Source organism: Rhipicephalus microplus, chromosome 2, assembly GCF_043290135.1.
Source record: "Rhipicephalus microplus isolate Deutch F79 chromosome 2, USDA_Rmic, whole genome shotgun sequence".
Lineage (NCBI taxonomy): Eukaryota > Metazoa > Arthropoda > Arachnida > Ixodida > Ixodidae > Rhipicephalus > Rhipicephalus microplus.
Window position 1 is genome coordinate 236,290,077 of NC_134701.1, and position 12,519 is coordinate 236,302,595.

Here is a 12,519-nt window from a genome sequence, read left to right on the forward strand (position 1 = left end):
CACGCTCCGCTCAATGGACTTACAAGCGGAGCGAGAGGTGCGTTCCGCTGCTCGCTCGAATTTCCTGTGTACGCGTGTTACATTTCCCTCTGCGTGTGTGTAACGCTCCGCTCAAATCAGCTAAGGGTGTATATTTTTCGAATCGTCTGCTTCAATACTTTTTAATGTCTGAATTGTTACGAGGTGGTCTAACTTTTTTTTTGTCGTAGCCTATTCGCGATGTACTGCCTATATACTGAAATAAAAAAGAGAGAAGAATAATATTGATGAACCTCCACTGCGAAGGATGGTTTGTTAAAACTAATTGCAAAAACTCGTCCTCAAACCGCACAGTCTACGCGCATCGTCTGCGCGCAAAAATAAATATAAAAGCAGCTACATCACTGCGACGTAAGCGCGTATAGGCGATGAGAGTAAATGGGAACCCGACCATGTGGCATTTCCGTTCCGGCCAGCTGCCAGCTATAGTGCACATTAGCGCTGCACGGCAGACTTGTGATGCGAGGCTGATACCTCGCGTGTCGCACAAAGTGCGAGGTGTGTGTTGTGGTTTGTAGACCACATCCTCTGCTGTCAAATGCGAGTGGACTTGAGCTAAAAGAACCTATTGTGTGGTATCATCCACTGGGACAATTTTCGCTTCTCCGGAAGAGACTTCCGTGTCGGCTGAAGCCCGACCAACAGGGTTGCACTGAATCAAGGGCCGCGGTGCTATCTCACCTGGATTGATAAGAGGTGAGTCCTCGGTGAGGGCAGAACTTCATGCTCAGAGTGGTGTCGGTGTCGTTAATGCTTTTATAATCTGGCGACCAGGGGCTTAAGGAAATGATGTCCTGAGCAAGGTCGGAGCCAACAGTGGAAATCGGGTGAGAGAAATTTTTTCGGCGGATATCACGCACTGCTTTTCGTGAGTTGAGGTAGAAAAACAAACGAACAAACAAACAAGAAAACAGCGAACTTTTTTTATCGAACAAGAAGACAGAAAAGGGATGGCAAGCGTTTGTGCGTTAGGTGCTTTGTTTCGTGAAATAGATCCCGCTTTTTCGAACCTTACTAGAACGAACCATGCAGTTCGGCAGCATTTTTTGTTATACGTGAATATATATGTAAAGGCAGTTTTGCTATATACCTTAAATTCTCGATGGGCACTCGTGAGCAACCTGGTAGAAGGCCGCATTCGTGTATAATCAGCGATCGATGCGAATCGACGTACTAAATTGCAAGAAATACTATTTTTTGTTGATTACTTAATGTTATAGACACTTTGGTGTTTGCCAAGTAGGTTTTAGGAGTTTTGGCCTTCAAAAAGGTAATATTTATTGGTTCTTCTCAAATTGCTCACGACTGTACGGCCTCTCGCATTTCGGAAACAATGCATTCCTCAACCAGCCACTCCATGTACACCTTTTTTTTTGTGTGTGTGTTGCTTGCCTTGGAGCCAGGCGCAAAACGTGTTTCATAACCGCGGTTTATTGAGTCTGTCGACCCTTACTTACACTGTTAAAAAACAAGCCGCTGTACCCGCGGCCCATACGTTAACAAGCAAGCTAGCGCCGCGGTGTTTTGCTATGCACGAGCTGTTTTCGTACCCATGGTTTTGCGCAAACTTTTGAAGCTGATGTGTGTCGCATACTTAAAAAATAAATAAAAAGAAGCAGGGCTTATGGAGAGGGCTAACAGAAGGGTAAATGCCCGCGATGGCCTGATGCGTGTTAAGAAAAGAGGAATGAAAAAAAAAGAGAGTGTTGTTTTCCTTTGTTCTCGCCAAAGCTACACGTCACTTATTTTTCGGTCTTCGGCAATCTTGAACGCGGCGTGCACGCGCGGCATAGCAGCGCTACTTGAGCCGTCATCGACGGAGGACTCGCTGAGCAATCTCAGAGATAAGACGTTCCGACGTGAAAGGAGAGGGAAGAGAGGGTTGCGGATGAAAAAGAGAGAGAGAACGCAGTCTAATACGCTGGAGAAATAAAAGCTCAAACACAGAACAGGGCTAGCCGCGCCGGCCAAGGCCGGCCCGCGCATGGGAACACCTCGCGACAAAATAACGCTCTGCAATCGGATTCCTTCACTCTGGTTGTTGGACGCCGCAAGCCCGGCTTTCCGACCCGCATTTCGACACCCGCTAAGCCGATGAGAGGCGTGGGAAGCTCGCGAGTGAGTGAGTGTTCGGGGAGAGACGGCCGGGCTTCGACTGCTCGGGAGACACAACAGTCGCAGTACGCCGCTTGAACCGTCGCAGGTGAACGCGACGGCAGCGGCTTCGTCGTCTGGGCTCACCGCGTCCAGCCATGGCGGCTGGCCACGCGGTCATGCTCAGGAGCGGGGTGGACTCGGCCCGCAGCTGGCTGGTGGCGGTCAGCTGCTGCTGGATCAACTTTTTCTCGGCCCTCATGTACAAGTCCAGTGGCGTCGTCTACATGGGCGTGCTGCAGACTCTCGGCGTGTCCAGGGAAGAGGCATCGTGGCCCCTCACCCTCCTCGCGGTCTTCATCTTTACCACCGGTATTATCGCCTTCTGATACTGCGTGTTGTGAAGTATTTGGTGTTGGATGTAGAGCATGTGCCGGCGTTTATAGGCGCCAGGGATTTTGGTGTTACTGGATGGAACTCTTCTGATTAAGGGAGTTCGTACATTTATATTTCTTGTTCGCCTTTCCTTCGCATTTGCAGAGAAATTACAAATGCATGTTTATTCGTTTCTTTATAGTTTTTTGCGTATCTATATCGGCTTGGAAACTCTTCCTAGAGTTTAGCTTCGATCGTTTTTGTAATGCTGCTTTGTCCGTATGATTTTGTTATACTTTCGTCGTACAATCCCTGTGTTATTGTTACTGGTTTGTAAAAACTTAACGTGTTTGCCTCGGTGTTGGTAACGGCCTAAAGTGTTTCTCTCAAACGAATCCCTGTATTCCAGACATTATATGAAAGTTAACAGGAATGACTGAGGACGTCGACAATGCATACTGCCTGATTTTTCTCTCTTTGCCGAAACAGGTGTCTCCTATACCGGTAGATTACTTTGTTCACGGCGCGCGCGATTTCCTTTCTGCAGCCCCAGTTGCCGGTGTTCTAGCCCTGTACATCGACATCTGGAAAATCTCGCTGTGCGGATGCCTCCTCTCTTCCATCTCGGTGTGCCTATGTTTCTGGGCCAACAGCGTGATCCATCTCATTGTCTGCCTGGGTGTCGTGCAAGGTACTATATACATGTTATCTCTCGCGCCGAGATTGCTCGGTTTCACGTGCTCATGAATTTCGAGATCAGTTAGGCTGAATTTTCTTTCTTTTTTTCCTTCGAAGGTTTCGCTCTCGGTCTGCTCACGCTTCATAACGTGATCATCAATCAGCACTTCGAGAAGCACCGCGCCACGGCCTCCGGGATCAGCTACGCGGGTCCCACGCTCGCCTCCATCGTTTATCCGCCGCTCGTCCAAGTGCTGTTCGAGTGGTACGGACTGCGCGGTTCGCTGCTGCTGTTCGGCGGCATCATGCTGCACGCCGTGGCCGGTGCTTTCTTGCAAATGGAACCGAACCCGCGGAAGGCCGTGGTTGCTTCGTCGCCCTACAAGGTCGTTCCGCGAGACCCAGTGCCAGAAGACACCGAATGTTCGAAGAACCAGCTCGGAAACAAAGACGTAGCGAAGGAAGAGGTACCTCTGGCATCCACTCCACACGACTGTGGTGCCGATGTTCAACAAGCAGTTCGAGTGCAGCCCGGTGCACCGGACACGGCCGCGCGGTTAGAGTCCGGCCTGAGGCGCTTCGCGGCTGTCCCGAACATCCGGCGCAATGCGTCCGTGCTCCTGGAACCCATGTTCTACCTGATCTGCGCCTCGTTCGCCGCGGTTCTGTTCACCATGACCACGTACCTAACCGTCGTGGTGGACTTCGCCGTAGACAATGGCGTGTCGCGGCTCAACTCCGTGCTACTCATCTCCGCTTACTCGGTGGCAGACCTGGTGGCCCGTCTGGGCTCCGGCTGGATCTCGGACCGCGGCTTCGTGAGTCGCGGCAACATGATGGCCCTGAACTTCTTGGTCGGCGGCCTGTCGCTGTTCGCCATGCCCGTGTTCACGACGTACGCCGGTCAGGTGACCATGGCCGTCGTGTACGGCTGGGCCACGGGCTGCACCATGATCTTGGTGTCGGTGCTTCTCACCGAGCACATCGGGCTGGACCGGCTGCCGGTCTCCTTCGGCGTCACGTCGTTCGTCGCAGGGGCGCTGTGCCTCTCCAGACCTCCGCTCATCGGTAAGGTTCGGCGTGACTGGCGCGGCCGCGTTCCTCTCCTCATTCAGTGGAGAATTGGTGAATGCTAGGACAATTGTCCTAACAGTTGAGACATACACGATTACTATCTGTAACTACTATTTCCCCGATGATAAGTATATCGCCACTGCATAATGAACAAATTCGTGACGTCACATTAGAGCGTTCCTTAACCTCACGCGTATGCACCTAGTTGTCGGCCGTGTTGTGAAACAACTCTACCCTGTAGACATTGTCTGGTGAGCTGCACGTTTTTTCATTTAACAGAAGCCGTGTTCTTGAAGGGCGTGTTATCTCAGTCATTATACCTTGACGTACTACAGCTATTCACGTTGGGCCTGTTGCGCACGTTTTATGCCCTTTGTAGCTAAGATCCCCAGATGTAATATTCATCGTGTGGGTCCTAACATATTTTTCTCGTGTGCTGTTTTTGTTATTGTTGCGTCTGCACAAAGAAAAGGCGCGTGTTGAGCGCGCTTTCGGAAGAAAAACAATCGATCAGTCGGTGACATATATTGCTCAAGGCTGCTACAGAAAAATAATCGGTTTTTGCTCGCTCACTCGCAAAACTGAAAACAGCGTCTCGTCTCTCCTTTTGCCAAAAGTGACTTAGTTCGAGTTTTCTTAACTGACCGAGTCATTCTTCGCGAAGCTCTTGCCAAAATACCTGCGAAAGGGCAGAGTGACGGTCTCCTGATTGCCTACTTAACCGTACAGTCGAGTGAACTGCCCTGAAACGTTGGAACGCTGCACAAATGAGGCGGTAGTTCAGGAGAACATGCCGCCTTGGAGAAATGAAAAATCCTTGACCGCGGGTTGTCGCTATAGAGCTAGCGTTTTCGGCAAGTGGTCTTGCCCTCTTGTAGGCAGCAGCAGCTTACTTCAGAGCGTTTATGTTTCGCATATAGTCTCCTTAGCCTCAAAAATGGAGGAACAGGGGGCAAGTGTGAGGACAGTCACTGTACTTTGGCGGGTACACGCCAGTTCTCATTAATGCGTTGAAGTAAATTTGATGGTGCCCGACTGCAGACCTAAGGTTGAGTGAATACAGCTGCAATAGAAGAGAAAGCACGCATTTATTATATTACCTGTGAGAATATAGTTTCAAATGAGTATCACATCCAACAACGAATATTAATGTGAAACACGTTTGTCGATAATCACCGGGGTAACGAAATATTCGACTGTATGGGACACTCATATTCTTTCTACTGTATACACCGTTTCGTACGCCTCCTTGGCGTACCTAAAGGGCGCCATTCCCTTCGTCCGTGATTACTATATTTACGTGGCTCACAGTCCCATAGCAACATTAGTTTTTTGTCTTGAGAATGCATTTTAATCTTTCTAAGTGAGCAGTTGATTGTTAACGACTTTTATTGGCACGAGTTTCGACTCTTCAAAGCATTGCTGCGTTTCAGACGCTGTTGCAGCCAGTATTCAAATCGCACAACAGTCATCTTCAGGCTCCCAGCTTGGCCGGAGGGTGCTGTATACAGTTTGAAAACCAAGTGGTCTATAGGGAAACCATCGTGACTTAAAGCGAAAGTGTGGCGCCGATCAAACTTTAAGCGGCTCCGCATTGAGCATGACGCTCAGTGGAGACTACAATGTCACGAAGGAAGGAAGGAAAGAAAAAGCTGGGAGTGAGCTTCACATGACGGTCTTCAAGCTTACTCATAGCAAACTTCGCTGAGGAATAGGCCCTTGTCACGTGATACACGAGCGCTACTATTGGTCGGCTTGCTTTGGTTGCGTCTGGACCGAGGAGGCACCGCGTACCGGCCGGGAGGGATTGACGTCAGAGGAGGTTTCCCAGGCTAGTGGAATCACGTGATCCTGCGTCCTAGTTTTTTCTCTCCTTCCTTCGTACGCAGTGTATACACGAGGTTCAACATGACGCGCTATTGCCGTTGCAGGTCACTACCGAGACGAGTACGGCAACTACGAAGGCCTCTTCCACGTCGTCGGAAGCTTCTCGCTCGCCCTCGCGCTTCTATGGTTCGTCGCCAGCACAGCGATCCGATTCCGGCAACGGCGGAAGTGACGTCAACGAAACCGCTTTACGGATTCGATAACGCTTCGAAGCGCCACGACTCTGCACGACCTTCGCATCCCGAGGAGACTCGTATTTACTGAAACCCCGAAAGCGCAACACAACGTGCGTACAGGATATTGAACCTTGCGTGTGCTGTGTGCTTCGTCGGGGGCTGTGCAAAGCTCAGTGCGGTGTCCGATACCATGTTGCTTGCGGTGTGTCATTTCTGTTGCACGGGTATACGTGATACACGGCTGTGATTTAAGGTGGAAGAAGAAGAGATGTTTTTTTTACATATTTCTACGATGCGTGCGCGTATATATTTGAATAGATGTGAGCGTTTCTGCTATTGAAGCGGCAGCGCGCTTGAGTGTATATGGGGAAATCGGTGACTTCTCGGTTGCAGGCCGGACTTGGGGCATTTGTACTGCACAGAGATCGCCTATTCTTGCTTGTTCGTGATTCCTTTTTGTTTGCTCCATCGTTACGGCAGTGAGTCTCGCAGGTGTAAAAAAAGCTGGCGTTGTGTTCAAAGTGCACGAAATGCTTGAAAGGCATTTTTTTCCCTGAGAGGGACGTTAAAGTGATGCAATGAATGTAGTTATATTAATAAACTGTACTCTGAAAAAATCTAATGTCGTTATTTTTACCATCACAGATTTATTAATACAGAAAATATGAAGGCCTCAAAATGGACAGTTTCACGTTAGTGTTGTCATGCAGAACTTTTCCCGGCTTTGCTGCTCGGCAGCCGACACTAGTTGCAGCAGAGCGAAAGTATTGAGAGCCACATCAGCAACAAAGATCATTGAAAAATTTCACGCTATGGCCTCAGTGATGGCCGGCGTCCTCTATTCGATTGGGCCCCGCTATATGACACGACCTGTGCAGTTTCACCAGGCGAAAATTGAACTTCAAAACCAATCGTGCCATTCTCCATAGTAGGTCCAGCGGTAATTTTTTAATGAATTGAACAAGCAGCATTTTATTACCTCTCTTGATGCACAGACGATGATTTATATAGTACAGCTAAATACTTCAATTACTAGTGTTTAATGCTTAAACACTTCAATTACTAGTGTTTAATTTAAAGGCGGTGACTACGACGTCATCAGAATTATTTTGCGAATGTCCTACTTGTGGCGTGTGTGTTCTCGTGCATTCACCTGAATTTTTCGGTAAGTGGAGCGCTGCTGTTGATATTATTGTCGTTTTAGACGTTGCCGTATGTATGCATTGAGCTTTCTCTCTGACATAAATTGTTGTTCGTTTTTAGTGTTCCTTTAAGCCTGCTCTACTAAGTGAGTGGTACGCAGGATCACGTCACAGTACAGTCAGCACAGTGTGTTCCACAGTTTTCAAAACTACCGAGTTATGGGACAAGAACGATTTTAAAGTAAAGTCAAGAAAGACAGGGGAAGAAAGAACGAAATAAAGGTTGCCTCATTTTTCGGAGAATTGCAGCGTTCCGCTTTCCAAGACAAAAGGGTATCCACTATACGCTCTGCAGGTGCTATAGTGATAGGTATACCCCCGCTGCGGTGGTCTAGAGGCTAAAATACTCGGCTACTGACCCGCAGGTCGCGGGATCGAATCCCCGCTGCGGCGGCTGCATTTTCGATGTAGGCGAAAAGGCTGTATAGGCTTGTGTGCTTGGATTTAGGCGCAAGTTAAAGAACCCCGGGTGGTCGAAATTTCCGGAGTACACCACTACGGCGTCTCTCATAATCATATGGTGGTTTTTGGGAGGTTAAACCCCACATATCAATCAATCAATTCATCAGTGATAGGCATAAACACAAACACACACACACACACACACACACACACAACATACACACGCTGTGGATTCCTCATGGCTGTGGCTTCGCTGCGAATAAACATGTTTGTTTCACGTCGCTTGTTTTAACTCCCGCTGGCTGTGCATTAAATGTATTGCGGACTTCATGGCTCGCTTGCAGGTCCTGATGCCATTGATTCTTACTCAAGAGTGCAGAGTTGTGAAATTCCCTCTAGAAAGCTAAAAAGAAATTTCACATCAGTGCATATTTGTACTATTAAGCAGAGAGCATTTAGCGAAAGCTTGGCATAACTAGCAAAAAGTTGGTACCAAGCTAGGTCGAACACTATACAGCTCCGCTGTTGATTCCAGCCTCGCGACGCTAGTTGAAACTGCACTTTTTTTAAAGGACTTGTAATCCTAAAACAGGAAGTAAGCGTTTGACCGGAAGTGCTTGGAAGAGAAACAAGAGTGTCACTCGATGTTCGTGTCGCCAATATTTGCGAGCAGATAAAATACCAAAGTTCTCTTTTGGATTCGCTGGGCTGTGGTTTTGATTACGTCACCGTGACCTCAAGTATGCCGCTTGTTTTTTTTTTTTCTTGCGTTAACGAGTTACTGGGGCACACCCAGCACTTCCGCGAAATTTGTTACACTGAAGACGGTAGCAAATAGAAAAGTACCCTATTACATGGAAGCTTGATTGATTTGTGGGGTTTAACGTCCCAAAACCACCATATGTATATGAGAGACGCCGTAGTGGAGTGCTCCGGAAATTTCTACCACCTGATTAGATGGAAGCCGGCATTCAGGTTCAAAGGCAGGACATGCTGTTGGGCTAGGACATGTCTTTGCCTGCCTCGTATTTGTAAGTACGTTTTCTTTGCGCTAATTAGGCTACGTTGTAAGGCTGATGATAGTCGTCAAGTCCTACGTAGTAATGCGCCAACAAAAGCTAAGAAATTTCGCCATTTGCAGTATTTGCATCAACGCTGGATTCGACGAACGCATTGACACTGAGCCGTAAGAACATGTTAGAACCTGTGACCTTACTGATGATATATAAGGGTTTTAATGGCGCAAGGGCCATGCTTGACCAAAGAGCGCCATGAACGATGATGATAGACTAATGATGATGCATGATTTGAGGTGATAAGTACAGGATATGAACTATATATATTATTGTGTTACGCGGCTGTAAAGGGGCCTAAAATTCCGCGCTCTTGGACGCGTTAAAACGTACAAGTAATAAAATTATGAGAGTGACGTGAAATGTGTATAGCGATTAGCACGAATGCCTCGTCAATGCAGCCCCGCCGCGGTGGTCTAGTGGCTAAGGTACTCGGCTGCTGACCCGCAGTTCGTGGGTTCAAATCCCGGCTGCGGCGGCTGCATTTCCGATGGAGGCGGAAATGTTGTAGGCCCGTGTGCTCAGATTTGGGTGCACGTTAAAGAACCCCAGGTGGTCCAAATTTCCGGAGCCCTCCACTACGGCGTCTCTCATAATCATATGGTGGTTTTGGGACGTTAGACCCCACATGTCAATCAATCAATCGTCAATGCATGCCCTTGAGCCCAAGGGCCGCGAGGCAGGTGCTGTTCTCAATGTGACCACCGCAGCCTCGACCTCTGTACAGAGATCGTGCTATACGGATGACCCTATAATATAAAGTGAATACTATAGGTACATGTTTTAAAAACGGGAATGGTTATTCAAGTTTAAAAAGCGCACCCCTACCGATTAACACGACAGGATGTAGTTAAAGCTGGTGTCGGTAGGGTAATAGGTGGCTTTATTTTTTTATTTTTTACTACGTTACTGGTATTCGGCGGTGTCACCAAAGTTACTTCACAGACTTCAGTGCGGCGTCGCCGTCTGTCATTTAGAGTGTTTTTGTGCTTACAATAATGCCCATGTTCCCTGCATGAATGACCTCTGTAAGTTTCCCATGGAGACTACAGGACGCCATGGGGCATACGTACCAGAATACACAATACATATAAAAATGATAAAGATACCCAGGAAGTACTTCTCTTCAGCCTCTTTATAACCGTGAGCCTGCGCCAACACACAGCCTGTTATGCGAGTGTACAGGTTTTAACTGTGAAAATGTAGGGTTATGGTGCTGTCGTGAACATAGTACGCTGTATGCTGTTCGAATCGCTTTGTGCAGCCATATACCGTGTATACATGTGCTGAAGAACTGTACGAACACCAGCTATTTCTTCTAATCGGGATATCGCACATTATAGTTCCCTTATAATAGCCTGTCGAGTCCGCGGTTGGGCAGTATGTATGTCGAGTTATTCTCGCAAGTATTTTGGACTGTTGTGCTTTTGGCCCATACACCGTTTCCGCGTATATGTGGCCCAGCAGACCGGCATATCAAACCTGAGAAAACTGTAATTGTTAGGTGGTAAAATGGCGCTGTGCTCATGAAACCGGTATAGTATGTTTTCAAGGAATTTATGAATCCTCCAAGCGTTTTTTTTTTTCATCTATTTCTCACTATGAATCTGAGGTTTACAAGTGGTCGCGACGATTTTTTAAACTGAATATTCCCTGCCCTGTATAAGTATGTACACGAAGTATGCGTGAACATGGGTTGTCAGTGGTCACTGCAGAACGTTTGATAAAGTGGCCTCGCCCTTTTCAAGGCAGCAACACCCGGCGACAGAACCACTTATCGAAACGTAGGCTCCAGTGATACACCAGAGTGTTTTCACATCTTCAAGCTTCCGTCTTTTTTTTTTCCTGAAGTCCTGCATTTTTTTTTGTCTATGTGCATACATCTTATATCTGCTCTGTTGTCTAAGCCCGCGTGCTGTTTTCTCGACTGTGTATGTGCGATATACTGACTTTTATGTGCTGCTGTAAATACGTCTTTTTCGAATACCTTGCCGCTGTTATCCGAGTTCTACCTGGTAACTGCTGAATATGTAAAAGAAAGCAGGGGTTAGGGGTTCACTACACGTATTTGAGGCGTGTGCGTGTGTTGGTGTTTGACAGATATGGCGGGAGTCTGGTAAAAGAAAGACACTGATTATGATAATTCATCAAAACTCAATCCGGCTATAGAGGGTGCCCGGGACCAGTATTTCGATGAGGAAGGGAACGATCTTTAAAAAAGAAAAAAGGAAAGCAAGAAAGCAAAAAAAAGAAAGAAAGAAAGAAAGAAAGAAAGAAAAAAAGAAACGTCGCTGAAAGTGATGGATCGCAACTTGCTTAGAACCGCGCAACGTCGTTTTTACATTCCTGTGGTGTTAGTCAGCTCACCATAATTCACTACCAGTTTAGACCAGTAACATATCATTTCGTTGATCAATCTGCATTACTTTCGCCGGGTTAGGCCTTAACATTTTTTTATGTTTGTGCCGGTACCTCGACGCTGCTACGCGAGTTTGACGTTACGGTTTTGAAGTTGTATATGCTCTTACGTGGGATATTTTTAAGCCCTAGGAAAGTGCTCACGTTTGGTATGGTGCAGTGGGTCGCTCTTAGTTTGCTGTCCTACATGCGGGAAAAGGGTTTCGGAAGTAAACACTTCAAAAATTACCGTCATTGGTATCAAATTGATTGAGTGAACTTTGGTGATTGAGGCTTAGTAAATTCTCTTGAGCCTTGCTAAAGTAAGGCTCTCTGTGCGGAAAAAAAGATGGCCCATTGGCTGTCAGTATATTTGCGACGTATGGATCGGCAGATATCAGTGATTTACGATGACTGTTCGCCATTCACCAGTGAAAAGTTGAAAAATGGGGAAATGGAAACATCTTCAGTGCATCGATGAACACACAAAGCTGCCCGTTCAAGCCAGCAATAGGTTGCCGAGGCCAGTCGGTCGGTTTTATAAATGGTCCGCTTTGTTTTGATAGTCTACGGCGCACAGGGTCATAGTACGTGAAGTTTTGTCTGACCTGTACACGATTTTACGAGACACAGTGCTAAGAATGCTGCGCTCGAAAGAAATATACTTTGACAATGCAGCCTGTCACAGCTTTCCTCGTTTGTTTACATTTTTCGTCTCATGAATGGGCGCTGTTGTGGCGTTGCCGACATAGACACTTTCCTTATATAGTTTCCGCACTGCATCTATTTTACCACAAAATGAGAAACACTCAGAAGTAAACGAGATAGGCTGTAGTCAACATGTCACAGCCGTTAGTCGTCACAACGACTAAATCCATGCAACAGCTAGCAAGGCTCGTCAAGTGAGCCTTGCAGAAGCTCGTAAACTTTCAGCTGCAAGAAGGGCTTCGTTTATAAATGTGGTCTATTTAGGTATGTGCTTTTCTTTTTTTCTTGTCTTCGTGTTGGTTCGTCGTTGCGAGTTGTCGTCAAATGGCTCTCAATTTGAAGCGGTGCGGCTTGGCTGATATCAAATATCCATCCACCCTCGCCAGTTCTTTCTTTCTTTCTTTCTTTCTTTCT

General features: G+C 47.2%; 2 protein-coding genes across 4 annotated transcripts in view; both read left to right on the forward strand.

Moving 5' to 3' along the window:
* Window positions 1-12,519, forward strand: part of LOC119170249 (monocarboxylate transporter 12) — a 58,036-nt gene that overhangs the window by 31,734 nt on the left and 13,783 nt on the right. The gene's annotated exons all lie outside the window — the stretch shown is intronic.
* LOC119170250 (monocarboxylate transporter 12-B) lies at window positions 1,979-11,647 on the forward strand. Of its 3 annotated transcripts, none has more exons than XM_037421365.2 (5): window positions 1,979-2,161; window positions 2,243-2,505; window positions 3,056-3,199; window positions 3,304-4,254; window positions 6,192-11,647. In XM_037421365.2, the coding sequence occupies exons 2-5, from the start codon at window positions 2,292-2,294 to the stop codon at window positions 6,317-6,319; spliced, it is 1,437 nt and encodes a 478-aa protein (XP_037277262.2). In that variant the 5' UTR covers window positions 1,979-2,161; window positions 2,243-2,291; the 3' UTR covers window positions 6,320-11,647. The 3 variants fall into 3 exon arrangements, with proteins under 3 accessions (XP_037277262.2, XP_037277263.2, XP_037277260.2); XM_037421366.2 differs by having other exon boundaries at window positions 1,979-2,157; XM_037421363.2 differs by having other exon boundaries at window positions 1,979-2,505.

Bases quoted from the DNA above. Each gene is read 5' to 3' on its own strand.
- LOC119170250 (XM_037421363.2), top strand. From the start codon at position 2,292: ATGGCGGCTGGCCACGCGGTCATGCTCAGGAGCGGGGTGGACTCGGCC. The intron at 2,506-3,055 runs GTATTATCGCCT...TCCTTTCTGCAG, and splicing joins GGTCTTCATCTTTACCACCG to CCCCAGTTGCCGGTGTTCTA. The intron at 4,255-6,191 runs GTAAGGTTCGGC...TTGCCGTTGCAG, and splicing joins CTCCAGACCTCCGCTCATCG to GTCACTACCGAGACGAGTAC.